This window comes from Apteryx mantelli, chromosome 1 (genome assembly GCF_036417845.1).
Source record: "Apteryx mantelli isolate bAptMan1 chromosome 1, bAptMan1.hap1, whole genome shotgun sequence".
Taxonomy (NCBI): Eukaryota; Metazoa; Chordata; class Aves; order Apterygiformes; family Apterygidae; genus Apteryx; species Apteryx mantelli.
Genome location: NC_089978.1, coordinates 74,414,829 through 74,439,006, shown reverse-complemented (window position 1 = coordinate 74,439,006; position 24,178 = coordinate 74,414,829). Strand labels below are relative to the sequence as shown.

General features: G+C 40.2%; 1 protein-coding gene across 7 annotated transcripts in view; it reads right to left on the bottom strand.

Moving 5' to 3' along the window:
- LIMS1 (LIM zinc finger domain containing 1) overlaps positions 1–24,178 on the bottom strand; it is an 82,105-nt gene that overhangs the window by 20,150 nt on the left and 37,777 nt on the right. The window contains exon 1 of one of the 7 annotated variants that reach the window (XM_013954190.2): positions 16,610–16,867. The exons of 5 other annotated variants lie outside the window; for them this stretch is intronic. In XM_013954190.2, coding sequence (XP_013809644.1) covers positions 16,610–16,716 — 107 coding nt within the window. In that variant the 5' untranslated portion in view covers positions 16,717–16,867. Of the gene's footprint in view, positions 1–1,659; positions 1,873–16,609; positions 16,868–24,178 lie in introns of those variants that run through there. One more of the 7 variants, XM_013954189.2, reaches the window with a different exon arrangement.

Here is a 24,178-nt window from a genome sequence, read left to right as displayed (position 1 = left end):
CCACACTTAGGCCAGCACAAGTTGTCATGGGACCCCACACTGGAGATGCCAGAAATATTCAATAGCCACCTTAGCTGCTTCTCAAAGGCATGCGGCTATAAAATGACAGGGTGGTATCTGTAAAATATTGGAGGGATTAGCTACTTCATTAGGATTAAGGCCACATCGGTGAGAGAGAGTACAGCTGTGCTACAGTTAATTAAGAATCTAGTACCAGGAAAAGGCTTACTTGATTTTTACATTACAGGTGTTTTCTTACTTATATCCAGACTCTCAGAGCTCTGCCTTTCAAGATCACCTTTCTGCCCCAATATCATTTGATAGCAGAGAGCAAATACAGGGCAATGGTCTGGGTTATACAGTCTGACCACAACTGACAAAACCAACAATTCAAACATCTACCTCGAAGCTTATTAAACAATTGCTGTTATTTTAAATGCACATATGCACATGCGCACATTTTGTACCAAAATTTTGTACCAAAATGTGCGCATGTGCATAGGTCTATTTTGCACACTTTTTGGTACACAGAGGAAAAATCATGGTGCACCTGTAAATGCAGAGGACTGTCCTGTGCAAGATGTCAAGCCCTTCCCACCAAGGGGCTAAAACCTCTTGGCTCCCACTGGATCCAATAGCAACTGAATCAATTCCTTGTACAGCAGCAGAGTTGGCAAACATACACCTATCACATGGTTCAAAACAAGTGTGCTTTATCTGTTTCTTACAATGTATAACAGAAGAGCTGTACACAAGGTCACATTTGACCAGTTATTATTCACTGTTTTCTTTTTCCCGCCTAGAGCCCTTTGCAGAAGAAGGCAGCAGTAACTGATACCAAAATATTCACCACCCTCTTAGTGAAATGAGTGGGTGAATCTCACAAATGAGATCAGATGGGAGAATGTTCTATACCATACATGATAACCCACAAGTATACTGAAAAATTGCAGTGATATATGTATAAGCAGTGGTTAACTATAAAGCCAGCCAATGCTCTCCAAGGATAGTATGTGCTTTATGGGAGGCATGGAGGGTTGCTGAAGCTCAGTCACTTCACCCATCCTATTCATCAATCTGAATGAACAGTAATCACAACATAAATTGGAATCTTTCATTATCACCTCAACAGTTCTTGAATACTAAGGATGCTAAACTTAAAAAATTACTCAATGTTAAGTGCTGTCAGACACAAAATGTAATCCAAACAAAAACATGAAACAGACACTTGCAAAATAACTACGTGAAAGAACAAAGCTTTCCATCTAAAAATGCAAAAATATTTGTTCACTTTAATTTGAAACACATATATGTAAAAACACCGATCTACACGATACTTCTGTTAGTAGTGGTACAGTTTATACATTTCCCCATAATAATAAGCAAATGATCTAAAATCAGAAGTCAGAGAGACTACTCAACAAATCCCAAACCAGTATCAACCACTAACAAAAATTTCTGGCACACATAATGATTAAGTCTATAGCAATGGCTCAAATATTAGTTGATGATTACAACTGGCAATGTATCAAACACAGAACAGTGGCAAAGGTTGCCTTAGTGACTTACACAGTCTACCCAGAGCTCAGATAATAAAAAACACATGCATAATACACAAATAATTTTACTTAAGTTACAAGCTGAACAAAATTAACTTACAATCTTGCATAAAAGTCACAAAACTCTTTGTAAACTTTTATGTCACTGTGCCTACGTTGCAATTTTGACACTGCTTTCTCGCCCTCATTTCCCGTGGCATTGTGTGCATCGTGAGTGACTTTGTGTGGAATCTCTTCATCCTCTGGGATCACATAAGGGCGAGCTCTGCTTTGGAAATCCATGTTGCTTTAAGTGCTTTCAAGGGTATATATTCTATAGGTTATACCGCAAAGAAACTGTAGGCAAAAGTCGGCAAAACATCGTGCTGGACTTCCCCCTTGTTCGCAGTGCAGTGATTTACTTCTGCAGCTTCGTGCCAGTCAGCCAGACACGCTCAGCGCTTGGCTAGAGCTTCAAGTTAAAAGTTCGGCAGCAACAGCGCAGCGCAAGTGTCAGGCTGTGATTTACAGAGAGGCGCTGGAAGCCGAGGAACACATTCCATTTCCAGGCTGTAACAGAAACCTGGACACTACAAAGCGGCTTCGCTATCTCCTGCTGATAGAAGCAGTCCATTCAGACCCAGGAGAGCTATTTTATGAGTAACCTATGTGACTGAACATGTTCCCTGTCAAACTTGTCCACAGGTACTTTCTTCTGAGGGGGATGGAGGTGGATTCCAGTAATATTTTATTGTGGGCAAGCCAGCAATGTACAGCATGAAGAAAATACTTCTGTCATGAGGTAAATATTGTTTTAATACTATGCTGTATTAATTACATTGCAAAAAATGGCCTTTTCTGTTCCACTTTTATCTTCTAAAGTCAAATGTGCTGAATTTATCTATAGGCATCTTTCTTCTTATCAGCACTTCAGAGAGGGTGTAGACACAGACAGATAGTTTGTTTCCATTTTGCTTAACAGGCCCTTAACAGAACAGCCAGGTAAGCTATAACAGGCAAATAAGTAGGAAAAATGAAACTTCATTTTCAGTGAGTGTGCTGTGTTTCGAACACTTGTCTGTGACATAAAAACACTTTATAGATCTGAAAGCTGAAGTAATTTATTACGGATAGTAGGGAAGTGAGAGCACAAGACCAGAAAGAAAGAAGAAAGGAAGTCAATCATTCCTTCGCTAAAGTATGCCCTCATAATGATTTTCATGCTGCAATTATTTGATGGCTATATTCTATTTAAAAAAAAAACTGTCATGTGCTGCTTACTAAGGAAAGCATGACAAACTTCAGATGTGTAGCCATTAATTACATTCTTTTAAGCTCTACCTGCTTAGAGTGAAACACTTGTGACAGACGTGGGATAGTCAGCTTCTAAGAACCTAAAACTTCAAATGAAAGAGGACTTCGGGAAACAGTCCTCAGCAACTGGTCTCTTGTGCTGAACTCACTCAACCTTGTTAGCAATCGATTAAATAGCAAAACCACATGCGCTTTGTGTTCTTGACACAAGGCTTCTTGGTATCCAAAGAATTTGCTAGTCTGAGAGGGAGCATGAGAAAGCGGAGGAGGACAGGAAGAAAAAGACTAGCGGGAACAAGTAGAGAAATTAGAAATGGGAATCAACAAAGGATATGGTAGAAATTCCACTCAAGGCTGCTATTTTTTAATATGCCTTCAGTGTCTAAAAAATTGTCATCCTAGAACCTATTGCAGAGGGCCTCTTTTGAGACCATTTTTGACCAAATCTCACCCTGCTAACTGGCATAGTTTGCCTAGAAGTTTACCATGGAGCACAAACCACCCTCAGCACAGGCTTGGGCTCACACATAACCAGCTTGCAGGAAGAGAGCTAACACAGCCCTACAATTCTGCTGCTGCAAAGCACAAACAAATGGGCCAAATGTCTGCGAGGGGTTTGCTCAGGCAGACCCCTTATATAGGGGGGGTCTTATATATGTCTCTGCTTATATACCTCTCTGTAGGTCTGATGACCCAAGTCACATTAGAGCTACTGGGAGTCACAAGTTGTAACAGGCTAAGAAGGCTATACCCTCACTAGCTGCACAGCTTGGCTGGAGCTCAAGCCCTATTTTTATCTGTCTTGGAGCAAGTTCCATGTCAAGCAATGCTCAGGCCATAGCTCTAGGCCATGGTGATATTGCCAGGGCACAGTTGCAGGAAATGGTGCTGGAAGAAAAGGTTTCTGCATCTCCTGCTGCACCAGTGATGCAAACGAGCACTGTTTGCTAGTGTAGGACATGCAAACAGAACAATCCCGCTCTTTTTCTCCACGCTGGATCCCAACATTTCCTGCACAGGTAAATACTGAGTGTCTGTGAGTACGAAAAACTCCAAGGAGACTCATTGCAATGGACTAACAATGCCGTTTCATCCAGGATTAGCACAGGTGCACTAAGTCACTAAGGTAAGAAACAGCAAGCCAGTCTGTCTCCATCCCCCTTATCTGTGACCATCTCCTCAATCGTTTTCTTATATGTTTTGTCCCAGATTGCAGGAAATTCTCCTGAGAAGCTGCTGCTACAAATCAGAGAGCCCTTAAGCATTTCTGACTCCCTGTGGGCTACCTCAGTCCTTGCAGTAACCTGAAATCTGTAGGCTACAAAGGTGGCTAGAAGTCATTTCTGCTTCCTTGCATCTTCTGCTGGTCAACAGGAAAAAATCCACCCCGGTGCTTGGTTCTTCAGCTTGCTACTGTGCAATCTTCTGTGCGGCTGCAGCAAAGCAAGCAGTACAAGGAATCACTGCAATAAGTCCATCCACAAAGTCTGTTTTAATCTTCCTAGCTTTTATTAAGAAGCAATCATATGAGATAATAAGTAGAAAAAGCCTTGTTCTGAATGCCTACTGCCATTGCTCTCAGTGGAATTATTCTCAATTCACAGAATGTTAAGCAAGAAAGGAGCTTGCCAGGAGTTTAAAAAAGGCCTTTCCGCTGCAATAGCAAAACAGCTTCCAGTGTGAAGGTTTGGTAATCCATGAATCCAGAGCAGATGCTCGTCTTTCTCTTTTTTTCACTTTGCTGGAGACTTGCTGCTAAGATCTAAAATTGACTGTCAAAAATGTACTTTCATTAGGGAATTCTAGGTTACCATGAGGTGAAGCAGTCCACAGAGAGCGAGAAGTGTGTAGGGGTTCATTGATTTGCAGTAGCAGCAGCTTCCCAAGGGTATTCTCTGGAATCTGGGACAAAATCTACAAGCCAGCTGTTAAGGAAACAGTCAGTGATAAGGAGAGAAGAAAAGGGAGACGTTTAGCATTTAACTGGAAAAGGTAAGGAAGATGGAAGAAGACAGAGACACTGCTCCTGGCACACTGCGGATCTTATCAGGAGTCCAGGCAGAGAGCTGGGAAAGCGATAAAAGAAACAGAAGAGGAGCTGAGGGGAAGCGCACTGCTGCAATGGAGAAGGGCTTTAAAAGACAACAGCAACAATAACCATGTGGCTTTATCATCTCTGATGTGCAACCGCCCCGCAGCTCACGCCCTGCTTTCCCTGGAGAGCTTTTCAGTCCCGCTTTGGTCGTCGTGAGGGACCAAAGGGGACTCTTACAGAGAAGGCTGGGTGGCCAGCGCGCCCCGCCGCACACTGCGCCTCCTTCCACAAATAGATGTGCCGAGCAGCCACAGCTCCAAACAAGGTGCTTGGCAATCACAGCTGCTGCTTGGCAACCTACTTGTACAGCTGACCGTGAAATAACATTGCCCACTGGAGTACAAGCTTGCTGTGTCACTGGTGGTTTCAGGAGGCCACGTGCACCATCACGTTAGGCAGAGGGGAATGAAAAATTACAACACATCCCTCCCCTCGTAGAGGATGATTTCATTTTAATTATATTTAACAGCCAATGCTGTGCAATGTCTCTCACATGCAAAATACAGAAGAACTAGAATAAAAGTTTGCCCGTAAAATATACGTGACTTTGCAGCGCCTGCACTGATTTGTGCACCAACCTTTTAAAGTGCTAACTGATCTTTTGTGTCTTGTTACTGAAATTAAAAAACACTCTTGGGTTTTGATTTCTGCAATTGTTGGTCCTGTAAGCAACGACATATTTCCTATGTTAAATTGATCTCTTAATGCAACTGAAAGGAAGGTATAAATCTTTTCTATGAATAAAAATACACATTAATGGTAGGATTTGCACATGTGAACAGTCCTGCTCTAACTATTAAAAGGGATGCATCCTATTAAAAAGGATGGAAAACCATCTCAAAAACAACATGATAAAAAAATAGGTGAATTCTGAGTGCCCATGAAAGTTTCATCCTTCACTCTTGGCCATAAAAAGCACGATTAAGCTCATGTAGTGGGAGTTTAAACAGGGCAAACAAAAGACAACTCTAGCTGTTTCATATACTTCAATATAAACTTATTCTAGTATAAACATGTCCAAAAAATGCTTTGGTCTCTGCAAACACAGAAGGTTCACATTCCATCTCTTCATAAGGAAATGAATATAACTGGAATAAGCAGGTAAGCAGCACCTTCCCACACAACTCTGTCTGTCATAGAAGCACAGTGAAAATCAGTTTCTAACAGAACTTGTAAAAAGGGAGAATAACATTTGAACTACAGTACTTTCTGTTGTAAGAAATATTTCAAAAAAAGCATTTCATTTTCTTTCAGCTGGTTACAAACATTACCAAAGCCATACCTTGTTTAAAATGAGAAATGATTTTTTTTTTCTATGTACAGCTATTTGATCCTTTTTAAACTGCCACCTCTTCCCCCCACACACTATTCTTTTTTTGAATTCTATACAGACAGGAGTAAATAAAAAGACACAGCATCATATATCAACAGCTCACAGTACTCTAATAAATTTGTGTTATATGAGACACAGCATGCTATCAGTTATTCTTAAGACTGCTTCCTGTGCAGTTGACTGTATGTACACTTTACCATGGCAAATATGCTCTATCCAAATTCTTTTAACGCAATAAACTTAGAAGACTTTAAAGATGCATATACATGAATGTGTTTCATATAAGAGCTTTTATACAACCCTTTCTAATTTAAGAACAGTAAGAAGGTCAGATACTAAATACTAGGGTGTACACATATAGTATCTTTAAGAAATTCACCTTAAAAAGAAAAATCCTTTCAAGAACAGGTGAGACCACATCAGGCTCACCAAACCCAAAAGCATCTTTCTGTTTGGACATATACACAAAGAACTTCACACCATCAAGTCCAACCAGTTCAAAAATCTGAAAGTGTTCGGGCAGAATAATATTGATATGGGGAGGGGAGGGGGGAGGAAAGTCAAGTGAAGGACAACCAAGTGTGATCAAGCAATTGCAGGCAACTGTGTTAGAGTGCATAAAGATAACCACGTCTCAATCAATGAGGTATTACAACCAACTATATGTGTGCTCCTCATCCATTGCTTAAGGAACAAATTTAAAGTTCAAATACATAAAAAAAAGTACGAGGCTGATCTTTGTATTTTCCGACATTTCAAATCCTAGGAAAATGCTACTATATTTCTCTTCAGAATAACAGTTCCATAGCACCAGTATTAAATACGCGTCATCTGTCATTAAATTCACCAAAAATACTTTACTGAATCCTTAGCGCAAAGGCAAATGTTAACCTTTACTTCTGCCTTAACCATTTGCCCACACTAGCTATGACTGATGTTTTTATAAGCTGAACACTGTGACCTGAACAGTTCATCCAGGAGCTATAATTAATGCCTTGACTAAACATAACATCCAGTCTACCATGAAAGACTTCTAGTATGTCCATGAAGTTCCTTATAGGGCCGAGATAACTGTCAACACCAGACTTTCTGGCTCTAAATGACATTCCTATTATAGTAACGACTCCACTGGAGATACCATGCTAAGGACTGACCTTCAGCTAAGGTGCTGCGGGACAGGGTTTACTTGGTCTCTAAGTAGCATGTCAGTTCCATGCAGATATTACCATTAATACTATACTTTCCACAACATAATCTCTCTAAACATTTTTCACTTTCAATAGGTTTATTTTTCTATTCTCATGCTTCTGATTGTGGAGTGCTGCTAAGTTTTTCATCGTCCGAATTAAACAATTTGTTTGGGGAAGGTAGAATGCAGTAAAGCAAACATCTTTTGAATCACTTCTCTTTTAGTGCTCTTCTCTCTCATACACAAATTAAATTGTAACTGTTATGTCATTTTTTTCTTCAAATATGCCCTGCAATATTATCAAGCTTTAAAAATAGCACAGAAAGGAAGACAGTTAAGCTGTCCGTAATTAACATAATGGAACTAAGTAATAACACTAATATTCAACAGCTGGAAGAAAATAACCTGAACTGATTTATGTTCCTAAGAGTCAACCATGAGTAATATACCAATAAATAAAGCTAATACAAAACAGCATTACTTTCATACTTCATTACAATGATCTTGACCTTTCGGGTAACACTGCCTGAAGACCATCATCTTACGACTTTGTACTCATTAGTTACCCAATAGTAGTAGCAAGCATTTCAAATAGGCACAGATGAATTCCAGTAACGGCTATTGAAAAGTAAGACTTGCCAAGCATTTTCCAAACTGAAGGCTTTGCTAACTATTGCAGGAATTTCTAAAGTCACAATTTTCACACTAACAGCTGACTAATGCTGAATACAGCAGGAGTGAATGAATATAATACTGTGTTTTAATTTAATTATTAAGTTACATTAATTTAATTTACTGTGTAATATTGTGATACTACAGGCAGACTTGGGAGGAAGGATGTAAAAGTTACCACTTGCAATAAATCTTGGCAGGATTACCTGAAGGAGCAGAGTAGGAAATAGAGCCTGGGTTATTTGCTTGGTGGAAGAGAAGCAAAGGGAAAAGGGAGAATGATGGGATTTTTTGCCTTGGATCAGAGGGCTTCCAGCCCTGCCAAACCTCCTTCCCCTTTGTTATGGCACACTGAGTAAGTGGGTATAATTTGAGGATTAGCTTAAGAAAGGAATGTAGTTTAAAACTAAGCAATTGCTTATACACTTCAGGCAAAATTCACTACCCGCAACATGGTAACTCGTGGAGCTATCCCAGAGCTGCAGTGCTAACATGTACCACTAAAAAAGAAGAAAAAATAAGGAGCAGGTTTCTATGTACCAGAAATATAGTGTATACTTCAGACTTTGAAGTTGGCAAGGAGAACCATACACAACAACAAATGAAAAACCTAATATCAAGGGAGACAAACAGCTAAAAATGTAAATTTTCCATACCGGAACAAGAAACAGAGTAGCCAGGGCAGTTTTGAGTCATAACTCTGAGCGGATAACATTTTTCCAATACCTGCATAGCAACACAGAGTTCAATAGGTATACTGAACTTGGGATCAAAAATTTTACCATCTGTGAAGAGCATGGCATGCATTGATTTAACATGCTGGAAAAGACAAAGTTTCACATCTACTTCACCTTCATCCATTCATTCCTTGCTGAAACCATTTGAATCTTTTATTTAAAAAGGCACAGTTGATAAATGCAGCCAGCTATTGCTAGCTTTGTTTGCCAATAGGTTACTTGCATTTGATTTTTAAGAGATGAATTCGTTTTTGGCTCATTTCCTTCTAGCTCTATCATGGCCATTAGGCAGACAGAAAAAGCAGAAGAAACAGCTACTGGGAAATGTGTTACATCACAAAAATCATGCAACAAATCTCTTGGCAGTGCACCCTGGTTGGAAAAAAGGGTTCTGCTTCAGTCAAAAGTCACCACACTGTCTTGTTGACATATTAAGACACATATCACAGGAAAGCTTATAGGAAGACTTACAATCTTCTAGAAAGAAGAGAAAACCTAAGTAACGTCATCCAAAAATGCTGCTCATGGAGTGTTACACATGAAATCATCATTTTAGAAAGTTGTCAAGAACTACTTAGAGTCAGAAATTTCTACAGAGTGGGCAGATACAAAACTGAACAATCCCTAAAATTCCTATGACAAAACAAGTGAAGAAAGAAAAACTCACAACCATGTGCACATGGCATCAGATAACATGAAAATTCAGAGCATCATGCGTACTTGGGGAACGCCTTAAGATTCCTGGAAGCAAGGTGTGACCAGATGAGTTAACAGAAGAGAAGAATACTCAAGGTCACAAGCTGTGTAGGAAGTCCCTGAGCCACAGGTGGCTGGAAACTGGGATTACTACTACAGGGAAATCCCATAAAAGTTTGCTCTTCTCTTATACCTGCCCTCCGTAGGCATCAGCTTTTGGCCACCGTCAGAGGCAACATACTTTGCAAGGTGTATTTGGACCCGACATGGTATGGTCTTTCCTATGTCTGAACAGCATCATGGAAAAGGCTCAGGGCTCTCTAGAGCTCATCGTGCCCGCTAGCTTTGCATTTGCTAGAACAGCTCAGAGACCACAGGAAAGGAAAACGAAAAGATGGGGAACTCAAAATTACACCCTTCAAGCTTGCTCTCTGTCATGCCTACAGATTGACAACTTTCATTTAAGGAGTGACATTCACATAAAATGCAGTTTTCTCTCCTCTGCAGAATATTTCTGTGTATAAATTCACAGTTCAGTGTGACAGACTGAATTCAAACAACTTAATTATACAGAAGAATAATGGGGAATAATGAGCAATTACATATTTTGTAAAGAACACCTTTGATTAGGTGTTCTCAGAGCATATGAAATCAAAATTAAAAAAAATCTACAACTTATATTTATCCAACTAGCACTGTAAGAAAGAGCAAGGAAAATTCTAACTGCTATAATCATTGAAGCTTAACAAATTTATTTAAATCATAAATTATTACAATGAGGCAAACATAAGATGAATGGTAGCAATTGCCTGGCTTTCTGTTATGCAACCTCCGGTGATTTGCAGTCAGGGAAGGCAATAGGGTAAGCAAGTCAAACAAAATTGCTTAACAGTTATTATGCAATACAAAGACAAGGGGTGAGCGAGAAGGCAAGAGGAAAAAAAAAAGGGTGTGTTCACCATCAGCTATTTTAACCCCTAAAGCAATGAAAAGTACAGAGAAAAATATGTAAAGCCTCTAGTCATTTGGATACCTCAGACTATGGCTTAACACACCTTCTAAGGTGTGTTAAGCATATTTTTGCTTGCTGGAAGTTACTATAATTAATAATTCAATGGTGCATTTACACAGACAAATCCTCTCTCCAATTAGAGCGCCCAGCAGATGAGCCAAAATGTTTTTTTTAATCAAGAGTTCTAAAGCATCTGATTCAAATAAATATTTATATGTCCCAACTCCCTATTGCTCCAGCAGTGTTTCTAACCACAATGATGAATTGTAATTTTTTTGTGGCTGAACTTTTATTTTCATACTCTTCCTGGTTTAATAAATTAGTCTATTTCTTTACCAATGTGTTGAATAATTACTGCTTTACCTGCTGATACTGGAAGCTAAGTATCTACATAAAGAAAAAGGAAGTGTAAATATTAACATTTGTGACGCTGTTAAGAAATGTTACTAGTGGAAATTGAATTTAAGAATTCGTTGAGTTAAAGATCTGTTCTTTCTGCTTTCTCCTAATCCCAGCACCTGGAGGAACCTGAAAGCCCAACAGGGTCCCTGGTTCCCCAGATGGACCCCTACCAGCATGTTTTGTTGTTCCTGCTAGAAAGGATAGGAGGTCTGGGGGGCAGATGTGGCTGGAAACACCTGCACATCTTTGCTATCTACTACAGATGGGGAGGGAGGTTTGACAGGAGGTCAAGGAGACTTATGACCTTGCACAACTCCCAAAATGCTACATTTCATTAGGAAAAGGAGGCACTCAGACCTGTCACATTGCCAGTGTCTTGTTTGTTCATTCATTTCTTTTTAAACCTTTCTGCAAGCTTTGCTGCACTGAGTCCACCCTCCCCAGTCTTAGTGGGACTAAGGAATGTGCTTATGTCTTCTAATTTCTCTGCAAGAGAGTCTTTGTGCATGAAATTTTGGGGCACATCAGGATTTTGGGGCCTTCCAACCTGGAGTGACTGTGCACAGGCAGGCGGGTGTTTGAGTGGAGCCAACAGAAGATCGTCTGCACCTACTCTGCCTTCCCTTCACAGGGGAAAAGTTTCTAACTTCCCTTTCCCTTTCTTAGAAGCATCTATCGTGCTTTCTGCACAAGAAAACAGAGCAGTGAACTACTTGAATAGCTGACAGCTACTGAATGAAGCTTGCCAACAACTGCTGTTGAAAATGGTGAAATGTTTGGTAAAGGTTTGAGACCAACCTCTTCCAAAGTTGTTTACATTTTTAATTGCACTTGTTTGAACATACACGAACTTGAAGAGAGTTATGGACAATACACTTTGATCAAATGTGTTTTAAGTGTAACTGTTATAAATAAATAAATAAATGAAATAAACTGAGAATTGTCCTTGCTTTTCACAATGCATTTTATTGAACTTTGGAAACGAATAGCATGAATTTTTCAAAGGAATCACCATATTTTAACAAAGGGCAAGGGAGGAGAAGTGGGAGATGCAAAAATAGCAAGTATATGATTAATCATTAGAAGTCACTTAATAGTAGCTGTAAATATATGCTTACAATTTCCTTTGCATCCTGTTTGCTGAAAAAAGCAAGGATGAATAGCTCAGCATACAGGTAGAATTTTTTTAAACATCTTTTTAACAAACAAGGCAAGGCAAGATTTCTCAGAGAAGTTGTTTTTCTTAATTCACCAAATCAACATAGCTGGAAAAGAACATGCCTTCTCAGTACTGAAAACAGCAGCAGAGTTGCCAGCTTGCAGTTAGTTCGACGACTGCTGCTTTTGCTCCAGACAAGGGATATAAAAGCATCAGAAAGCCTTCTGCACTGCATGTTTTGAACTCTGCACCCACAAAACATCCTAGATCAGTTAAGATCCATACACTAGTAAGTCTAGTGCAAGCAGGGGAAGAGAGGACTGCATTCAGGATCCCTGCCCTAATGGATGTCTAAATCAGGCGTCGTAGTTTTACTGTGCAAGTTCAAGAAAAGTATGAGCCATCCAGACCACCTCTTACATGGGGCTATCAGGCTCCAGCTCCCTATGAAGTTAGTAAAGCACCTGCAACATCTATAACAGATTGAAAGGCATCCAGAGAGATTTCAAGGTTTGTTAAGTGATACACAGAGCAGGAGAGAGAGAAATGGAAGCTGTATTTTCCACCCCCCCCATGAATGTGCTGCCAGCACAAGGGCTGGTGGTATCACTTGGGCATCTTATGCCAAGAGGAGGAGGGTAGAGGGAGGGCAATTCAGTCCATACCGAGATAGGTTCCTAAAAGAGGTGGGATGAGTTCTTTCCCTTTCCCCCCACCTCGGTCCCAGCTTTCTCAGTCAAGCTCAGGGCTGCCATTTATGGCTGTGGGTGGCTTCCCTTGAAATGGCCTTACTGTTGTCAACTGGATGGACTCTAGCAGGTCATTACCTGTTCTGCTGGGACAGCTCAGATGCTCAGTCCTCATATCATTTCCAACCCTGAGGTAACTGGAGCACGTTTTGAGCTAGTGCCATACACCACCAGTCTGTGACCTGCAGCACTTCAGTGCTATGCCAGCAGTTGAACCTTTCTGAAGCAGCAAGAGGAATCACAGTGTGGATAGCGGGGGTGGGAATGAGTAAAACCATGCATTAAAGTAAGCTCTGCTGTTGGTGAATCAGGCCCCTTAGGATAGCCAAAGTTGGGTGAGATGAGCTCCACTCAAGATGATCTAGCACCTCCTTGCTAGAGCAAGGAATGTTTGGAGAGGCACCGTTAAATCTAAAATTCATTTAGGGGGTTCTGCTGTAAACAGAAAGCTGACAAGCTATAAAACTTAATGAAAAGAGCCAAACCATATCCCTATGGCCTTTCCTACAGAAGATTCTGGGGGAAATGTGCATAGAGACTGACTCATCATAAACTGAAGAGCAGATCTGAAAGACAATGATGGGGGTCAAACCTTTGACTATACTGTCATTAATGGACACAGATGCACAAGTTAAAGATCAGCTTCCTGTTATGGAGCTCAGAATACCACAGCACACGACCTGTCATGAAGTCATGTCAACATAGGAAATTGCTTTTGTACATTAAAGAAAATTGTTTTAAGGAACTTTGTTTCCTGGAAAATGAAATCTATAATATAAATGTATATTCTGTATATGTTTAGGCATTCCAAAATATTGCACAGCGCTGTGCAGGAGGACAGTGCCCTAATTATTAATGATCTGGTGGGTTTTAAGTGCAAATAAAATGGACATTCCAAGGCATGAGCAAAGGCAGAATTTTGGCACTCATTAATTGCTTTGCAGCACTGATAATGGCAATCCTTGACCGGACTCTGGCTGGGCCTCCAGGGCAGTTTGCAGGCACCCCAAAGCATCTGTCTCCACTAGCCGTGAGCTCACTGTGCAGAGCCTGGTTCCTCCCGTGATCCCAACCAGAGAGCACACAGCTGCAATCACAGTCGGGCACCAAGCTGCAGTGCAGACGCTAAGACACCCCGTGCAGAAAGTAAAGGGGGCTCAACAGCTGCCAGTTGGGTTACTTAGTGCTGTTTTATGTCTTATCAGAGGAACACCCAGGCTTGGATCCCACAAAATAACTACCAGTGAAGACAGAGAACTCAAAAAAGGTAGGGAAGAGAAATCCCATAATGGGAAGAGATGTAAAAGGCAGTGAAAATATCATGCTGTATGGCTTTAACAACTTAAAACAACAACAAAAAAACAAACAAACAGAAATTCTCACAGGACACCTTAAGGAAATGAGCATCTGGTACATTTTGGCCCAAGATTAAAAAATACAGCAGCTTAAGGGGAAAAAAAAGCTTACAGTGAACTGCTCCTCAAGGGCTGATATTATTTAACACATTAGATTAATATGCATGTAAAATGAAATACAAAGGAGCTAGAACAAAGAAATGAAGAGAAAAACTACAGGAGGGTATTGCAAAGCTCTGCAGAATGGCAAGCTATATTTAGCAGACATGAAAGAAACCTCTTGTCTTTCTTGTGGACTCTTGATATTCTGAAAATATTTGCTGAGGACAGACAATGAGGTGTTACTGGGGAGAGCATAAGAAAAAAGCTAGAGGTTTTCAGCTTTTCTGTTCTAGAAAATTAAAGGCCATTTTCTCTTCATTCCTGATTGCTCTTTGCCCTGTTGTTATGTCATTATTTTGTACTTATGCTACAGCTTTTTGTCATGGAGAGTGCAGTAAAAATCACAAATAAGGCTGCCTGGCAACACACAATGAAATATAACAAAATGGGTTAGGAAGGAGCAAGGTCTAGTTTAAATAAGAACTAGTTTAAGCTGAGAGCAAATATAAGAAAAGCTCTGTCCTTCTTAGGTAAATGTTTTTGATTCCTCCTGACTCTTCACTTCCACAGATACCATTTACCAGATATCTTTACTAGGTTGTCCCCCTGCTCTAGGAGTATTATCTGACTATCCTCTATTCACCTTCTTGTATCTCCAGTACCTTCCCCTTAAAAAAATAAAATGAAAGCAGAGGAAAGTTAAGATCAATCCCCGTTTCCCATTTTTCTTGTCTTAAACTGGAAGGGGCTCAGGAAGAAACCAACACACCTAGGTTATATTGATATAGACCCCCCTAGCCCCACACAAAGGGCCTCATTCCAGTCTGGGACACATACATCATGAGCCACTATAAATAAGAGAAACAACAACATAACTGCTAGAGAGCTAGCACATTAGTGACTCATTTTTAGGTATCTGCTTGGAAAAGCAGCTTTCTCTTCCCTAACAAGATACATTCTTCCTCATTGCTAGTTTTACATAAAAGAGACTAAACGAAGTCAAGAATCTCTTCACATCTCTTACTCTAAGAAGTCTGGTGATTTTTCCATCTATAATTAACTATATGAATGTAATATATACTATTAATGCTTTTAAAAGTCCACCTAAGAAAACAATTCAAAATGAGTATTATAAATAGACAAAGTATACATATAAGATCCACAAGTTAACACATTTATAGAAGTGATTTGATTTTTCTCATAGCAAATAATCTCAATAGGTTACCATAATATTTTGCCACAAAAATGTTTTAATTGAGGTGCTTAGTGATAACAAAGGGGTGAATCTCCCAAAATCAGAATACCTATCCTTCTGAAATTACTAACTCATGTAATGAAACTACAGTAACAAAAACATGTAAATTAAGACACATTCCTATCTGATGCACAAACACTAACACCAAAAAATACTCTAAAAATAAAACCAAAGAAAAGGCATTAGGAGATAGGAAGTACTTCCTCTCCACTGATGCTTTTGTTAGCATTTACACAAGAATCCTTTTCTAAGGAGCCTGAAGTGGCAACAGATTGCTTTCACACTGAGAATACTGGGGGGGGGGGGGGGGTAGCGTTTTTCCTTTTTTTGTGGCTGCATTTACAGATGTTACAAACTCTTCTTCAGTGTTACCGTCCCAGGCACAGCCTTTCAAAAATCCACCGCACTGCTTTCAAAGAAATGCAGCACCAGGAAGATAACCCCCAGACATTAAATGGCTTTCTGATTTTTGTTTACCCTTCCTTCATAAGGTCATGCTAAGTGGTTCCACTGCATTCTTTTGTCTAAAGCCATTTCAATAACAAAGAATCCTCTATGAAGAAAGTGAGGGCCAGCAAGCGGCACAGACCCTTCGCCACCCAGGCAGCCCCCAGACTGACAGCACAGAGACCCCAGAGAAGCACCACGAGCTCTCCTTGGCTTCGGCCACAACGCTCTGGTGACCAAGGCTGGTTTTAAACTAGAACGAACAAAGCTGTCAGATCATGGAAAGTCATTCACGTGTAAATGCTGGCTGGCAAGGGACCCAGAAGTAACCACTAGCTCTTCCCGGACCTAGGGAACAGATTCATGCCATCGCCAATAAAGACAAGTCACCACCATGGGCTCTCTATTATTCCTCCTCCTTTTCGCAGTGCTTTGGGACTACTCTTCAACGCACGTGCTTTGCAATGGCTTTCCAGAGCCTTGTCTGCATTTTGCCAGAGCACTCCCCCAAGAACGGGTCCGGGCGCCTGCGCTTACCGCCGATTCGCACTCACCTCAGCTTCTCTTCATGCGACCCGTGGAGTCCCAAACTATCAGGGCGATCCCGTCTCCTCCTGTACAGACCTGAATGTGACAACTCTTTCAGCTGCAAGGCGGTCATATCTCTCTAACCAGAGGGGTTTGGGGTTTTTTGCTTGTTTGTTTTTTGGAGGGGGTTGCTTCGGGCTGGGGCTTTTCCCCCAGATGTTGCTGGCGAGGAGCACGCCTGCCAAGGCGCCTGGAGAGCCGGCGCTCAGCAGCGCGCCTGCACACCTGCAGCCGCCGGCCCGGCCAACCTCTGCGCGCAGGCAGCCGCTGCTCGGCTTCCTGTTTCTCACAGGTACACACCCTCCTGAAGGGCACTACGCTTCCCCGACCGCTTTATCGCACCTCGGGGAGGTCTGTGGCAAGCCTCCCCGGCTGCCCCGCGGCTTTGTTCAAACTCAAAGCTTCGCCGCCCGGACAGGAGCGACACCGCACTGCATTCTGCAAACTATTCCTTGCCCCAGCGCCCGCTGCAATTAGCGCAAAATCTCCCAGCTCGTAGTGAGCTATTAACTCTTTCCCGCTATAATTTACAGCGGAAAGAAACTCATTACTGCTATAAAAATTTGGAGTTACTCAAGCGTGTAAGCAAATTCTAATATGGAGATTTATCCAGCAAACTGACTTCAGTAACCGTCATTAAAATAATCTTTTGGAAGCACAGTAACACCGTGCATTTATCAGACAATGCTCTTTTCCACAGATCCTTAAGAATTAAAAAAAAAGTATGGTCTTTATTTTTTCTTCTCTAAGCTATCAAAACATAGCCACTGTAGCTATTTGTCACATTTTGTAGTGATGAAGTGTCCCGTGTAAATTATAAAACAGGAATGAAAACGCTTAAGGTTTCCTGTAAGACAGGAAGGTGACTAGCAGGGATTTGCAAGCTGTGTCTCATCTTAATTAGTAATAAAGACTTTTAATTTGAACTTAAAAGGAAGTTTCAAAAAACTTTTTTTTTTGAAAAATATTTGAAGTTTTTTTGACTTTATTCTTAGTGCATGTGAACAAACCCTTAATCCAGAGTTTTTACTTCTATGTTGAGATTTCAGGGGGGTTGGGGGTTTGTTTTTTAAATGAACTTTTATATAATAAAAGCAAAGAAACCCAACAATTTGCAAGGACTCTTGACTGGGATAGGAAACAAGATCTGTGTAGTATGAATTTCACAGTTCATTACTGGAGTGTTTATTTTGTAGTGGAATACATATGAGAGAGTATTTTTGAATTGTTGTAACAGAGAAAAGCACAAAATATGTAATAATGGATATATCACTTGATACCAATTTTGTCAAGATTACTAGACATATAAGGACAATAGTTTTATACGACGCTATCAATGTGCGTAAGTCTGGAATGTCATCAAAATATAATATAAAACATCATACAATGGAAAAATAACAGAAATTATTCTGGAAAAGGCATCGCATAAACTATTACCCATTTGACATGTTAAGAGATTCAAAATTATATATATGATGTTAGAAGGCTGAACATATTTAAACGTCGACAAGAGCTATCCTCCTATCCTCAGGAGATAAAAGAGAGAACAGTCACAATATTTGCCTAAACATGCTGCATTCCAGTTTCAAACAAAGTTTTTAAAATTATTTCTCAATATGAAGCAGGATAAGCTTAAACATAATTAAACGACATTTCCCTGCAGTTAGTCAGTCAGTGATTTAATGAAAAGTTAATGCTGTTACAAGCATTAAGTATGGCAGATGACAGATGCACATGGCACAGCAGCCTTTATAAACTATCAACAGTTTCTTACTGTGCTTTAAATAATCAGTGTACCCATGATACATCTTTGTCCAATTTTAGATAATAACCTAAAAAGTGAAGATATAGAGTAGATCTTTTGCTGTGGAAAAGCTTTTTGTAAACAAATAAAATCGAACTGTTACCTACAAATTTGTTTGTGGAATTTTATTAACTACAGTAGCGATGTCTTCAATTTACTTTTTGTATTAATCATTATATGAGTTCATCAAAAATTAATGAAAAAAATCTTCACTTGCTTTGTTGCAAATTGACTTATTCTGAAGCATGCAAGTGCTAAATTCATGCTTATCTGCATGAACAGCCTCTGTACTTGGATAGCCTATAGGACAATCTCTCTCACTAAAATGTAGTTAAGAATCATAATTGCACCAGACTGGTATTATTCAAAATTAAAGTCAATGCCCCCAGACAGAGCCAATAAATTTAAAGAATACAAGAAGTCCAGACATTGAAAATGCATCATTTGATAGAGAGCTGTTCAACATCAAATCCACCTTAGCATAAAGGAGGGCAAGATGATTGGTTATTTTTCAACATGGACCGAGAGTCAGCTCCATGGCATCTTTTTTTAGTGTCTTCTTCAATAAACTTCAGGAGGGATCTAAACTGATTGAGAAAAACTGTTAGAGAACTTGAGGACAAGCTAAAAGCTTTCTGAAAAAAGAAATCCAAACTGGACTTCTTTTCTGCCTTATAGGATCCACACCAATTCTCGTAAGAAACGAGGTTTCAAATCTGAAATTATTCAAACAGCTGAACCTTAAATTCTGACTCTCTAATATATGTTGTAAAGGTGTTTTTTTGAGAGATGGTGGGAATGCAAATGATATTTCTCCACTAAGGTGCTTAAATGTTTCCAGAAAGCAGCTCAGATGGCTCTAGCTCCACAGGAAAAAATTTCCTGAGTGAGTGCCTGCTACTCCCCCACCTTCTTTTACCTTCCAGTCTCTATCTGTTGTTTATAATACTTTTTTTGAAACAGACTACATTCTTTTTGCATAGGACTGGGCTACCTGAATCTTTCACATTCCATAAGAATTTTTGAGGGCCAGCCAAGTTACCATTGCTTTTCTTGTTACCAGCAATATATAGCCTCCTTTTATGTTCTGTACTTTGAAGATCGAGCCTTCATTTTTCAGTGCATTCCTCTTTACTCATGCAACCAACCTTCTTCCCTCCCCCAAAGAAAAAGCTCTGCTAGCACTGATACTGGACTGTGGCTGATAATCATGGTACTGTCAATACTTTATTAGAGGAAAATATTCACCTGCGTCTAAGTAGTGAAAGGTGGAATCTAAATACAAACTATGCAGTCCTTCATTCATCCCAAACTATAAAAATATTTTATTATGTGGTTCAAGTCTCATGCTTCAATTTTCAATTCAGCCCTACAAAGAACTTTTCTTGATATTACACGCCTGAATTTTATTAATATCTCATGCCTGAAAAAGTATTTTGCAGGATTGAAGTGCTCTCTCAAAATCTTGTGAACATATTATTATACCGGTGACTGTAGGTATACAAACTTTTTAAGACTGATAGGTTATGACCAATTATTTTCCACTATGTTCAAAGAGACATGAACTGTAATCAAAGATGCTAAAAACCAGTATATCTTGGATTAGAGAATAATAATTAGACTTACTGGGATTTATTATTAATACATTTTTTCATGAGTTCTTAGTTACAGAAGATGCCTGTTAACTACAGAACTAGAAAAGATAAAGCTTTAGCAGAATTCTCATTCTACACAGAGAAGCCTTTATCAGTGTTACTGGTCTTTCTTCTCTCTCCAACATCTTTTTTATTATTATTATTTTTTAAGTTTAAAACACACCATAGAACTTTGATTAAGTTTACTCTGAAGATTTTCAAAGTGATAGAAAAAGCTGCTTTCAGGGCAGCATAAAAGGCCCCCAAAAAATCAGAAGAGCATTACAAGAACAGCGTGCGAATGCCCCAGAGGACACTTGGTCAGAAGGCGGCGATGGCGGGGGCAGGAGGGGGAGAAGGTTTCTCCATCCCCTACTTCCAGCCCAGCTTATTGCCGCAGTGAGTCTCTCGAGAGAAGTGTTTCCAGACTGTTCCCTTTCTACTATTTCTCACAAGGTCTGGAAGAAAAACACTCTCTCAAGTCAAAACAAAAAAGATGAGATTAAAATCAACCACTCTTCCCTGTGTTTTTACTTGGAGAGCCTTCTCCCTGCCCTGTCTCCAAGGGCGCGGGGAAGTAGGGAAGCGCTGCTGGGACATACGCCAGGGCCCTCCAGGCAAACAGGCAGCGCCCAGCCAACGACACCTGGACGCCACCACCTGAAACGGTCCCAGTTTTGGGAGTGCCCATGCACAGCGAGCGAAGGAAGATGTAAACAACCTCTTACAAGAACCTCAGCAGCACGCGGCTAATGCGCCGATCACAAGTGAAACTTCGTGCCTCTCTGCACTGCGGTGGCGAGTCCCTGCACACGGGTTTTGGTGCCAAGGAACACCATGCAGTGCTGTGGACTGCTACTAACACGGATAATGACGAAAGGAAATGGGCAGAGATAAATCAAGGCACAAATCTAAGGACGTGAACTTTGACAGAAATTTCAAAGCTTCACAGGAGCCTAAAATGGTTGATTCGAGGAGTTAAATAATTAACCAATTGCACGTTTCCTTCCTTGTCTAATGCAACTTCAGCATCTGTTTTGATGTTTCTTGCCCTGTTCCCCTTAGCAATCAAACAATCCTGAAGAAATGGGATATGCATATTTAATCTGTGCATAGTGCTAAGCACGGAGGCACTCCAACTATTTACACGTACCTGCAAAGCAATGCTATGGATTTATGGCTACGAGTTACTCCAGCTGATCAAGCGTTATTGCTACATTTTCACAATAGCTGTTGGGGTTTTTAACTTCTACCAATGCAGGTCCCTGCCATAATTTAGCTCGCTGTTCAACATCTATCTGCTTTCAGAGCAAAACAACCACTGAGCAAACTAGCCTAAGCGATTAAGGAATGGAGGGAGAGAGCCAAGGCAGCACCACCGGGCCGGCTGCTTTTTGTGGCACAGCCAGCACAGGCAGTGTTTCTCATTCCCCTTTTGCAGCCTGGGCTAACTGGGCTAACTGCACCTTCATCTCCAAAACAAATGCCCTCGCGCTGTTTCAGAGCGACCTGGAGGTTATCGCTCTCGTTCCAATTATTTTATTTCAGTAAAAACAAAGACATATAAAAACGAGCATGGGAATGTCTTCTGTCTACCTGAATGTAAGTTCTTTAGGCTTCCTCCTTTCCTTTGAGCTTTCTCCACTCATATACCCGCCCTGATGAGAAAACTAGCCAATGAATTCATAAAATACAGCCCCAAAAGCTGCAAAAACACACATTTTTCTCCAGCTAGTGGAATACCACTTTAAACTCAGCTTTATAATACCTCCCCCTACTGGACAACTACTGCCTTATTTCTCATTTTTAATTATTCTTTCTACAGTCAGATGGAAGCACATATTAATGCAAGTATGCTGTAATAATTCAGATTGTGCCCAAGCTCAGAGCAGAAGGGAATGACAGACCAGGGGCTGAAGATGCAGGCTGGTATTATAACTAGAAGGTTACACTGTTAATCAGTCAATGATCAATGCATGAATAGGTATGCAAAGCAGAAAACATGAGAGACAGAATGAATCAGTTTTATCTTACCATCTGTAGATAAGCTTCTTATAAGAGAATGGTAAAACAAATAAGCCAGCAAGCTCATGCAGCTTTAAGATAGATATAATTATTCATATGGACTTTGAACTCCAAGGGGAAAAATTTTTAATAAAAAAAAGATCATGAGTGGGGGAATGGAGGACTGTTACAGCCAGAAAATTCAGTTTGAATTAATTTTAATAACCTAGAATGTGTGGAAAAAAACAAGGCACAAGCAGTTTCACATTCTAGACATGAACTCTTCCTTTCAGAATTATTTTATTGTCTTGGAATTAAAGACTCTTCAAAAAGAGCTTTTCAAATCCAATCATAAACACACTCTTTAAACATTTTATTTCTTTATGATACATGAAGATAACCTGAAAAGTCTTATTTTTAAACAAGTCATCTTCTGCTTGCATTCTACTGTAGACATATCAAGAAAGTTTACTTCAGTCTCTTATAATAGGATAAAAAGCCCTTCAAAATGGATTAAAAAGCCTCTGGAGCCAGATGGCTTACTGGATGATGGAAAGCTTAGGAAAAAAAAAATAGGCAGAGCCTGAAAACAGGTGACTAAGGAAGGAGCCAGAAGAGCAGCTGCCCCACGTCGCCAGAGGAACAACTTTGACGCTTTGCCTATGGCCTGTTTTGTGCCCCTAGAAGCAGCGAGTCCTTCTGGGGCTGCAAAGGAGCCAATTGCTTTCGCTCCAGACATGCAACTGCCGAGATCCGATTTTGCTGCAGATGTAACGGGAGGTCTCTAAATAGGCTCCAGGCTGACTCTGCCCTTTCGCTGAGAGAATGGGAGCATTAGGCAGTCTGATGTTTCTTCTCCAAAATGCTTGTCGTCAGGGTTAAATAAATGTGAACAAAAACACAGCAGCCTGATTAAAAACTGCTTCCTCTTTTGATTGCCCCATAATTATTCTCCTGGCCCCTTTGATTTTTATCTAACAAATAATTTACAAGGACTAACGCTACATTGCAAGTAGAAAAAGAAAAGCCTCTCATCAAGACTTTGTATCCTTTATACTGAAATGAAAAGAAATACAAAATCAGAATTCAGTTGGCAAAGTTTGCTTCTAATTATCCTGGATGCCTGCTCTGCTGCCAGAAAGTGGATCTGAAGTCAGGAATAAGATTGCCAAGGCAGAAGATTACACATTCTGCTTAATGCAGGTGGAAGAGGTCCTAGCAACCTCAGGAAAATATATATGCTTATAGGCACCGCCAACCATGGCGCCTAACCAAATGATTGCCAAAGTGGCAAACAGAGGCGACACTACTTTATGGCTGCAAGCGTTGTGCCTGGACAATCTGCCTCTAGGCTCCAGAGAATGTCTCGGAGCCTTTAACTTCTCACGGTATAAGAATAATGAGCCGAACAGCAAGGCGGCAAAATTGCTCAGCATTGCAAAGGGTGCTGCTGTACAAAATAGGGCTTGTCAACTTAGCCCATAAGCAGCCAAGGTCTTTGGCTGTGAACGTATTACACAGCTGTCTCACAAAGAGTCCCTACTGCCAGAAAAAAAACAACAGGAGACACATTCCAAAAGAAGGTGGAAAAAAAGGGAAAGAAAACACTCTAGATAGCACAGGAGACCAAACGCAGTGGAGAGGGCCCTATACTCTCACTGGCATTTCCCAGAAAGATAGAACGCAGTGGTTCCTTATAATGAGAGATTATCACTTTAGCAACAAACCAAGGTCAGAAAATAAGAATATAATTATTTCTACAGTAAGAACTAATGTGCTCTCTAATGCAGAACATACGAAGTAGCTTATGTGTCTAGAATAATAAAGCTGAATAATCATAAAGACTTAAGAGATGTAGACAAGCAAGCTACAATTTTCAGTCACCAAATAAATCTTCATTTTTGAGTATGTAACATTTTGGCTTCAAAGCTGTTAAAACTTGTAGTTTATATTCATGCAAGCATCCATGTTGAAAAAGAAATTCACGGTGCAAAAGAAACAAAACTAATTAATCCTGAAAATGCTGAATAATGTAAAATGCAAACAAACAACCCCATTAACAACACCACAGAAATTACTTTTGGATCCAGTGC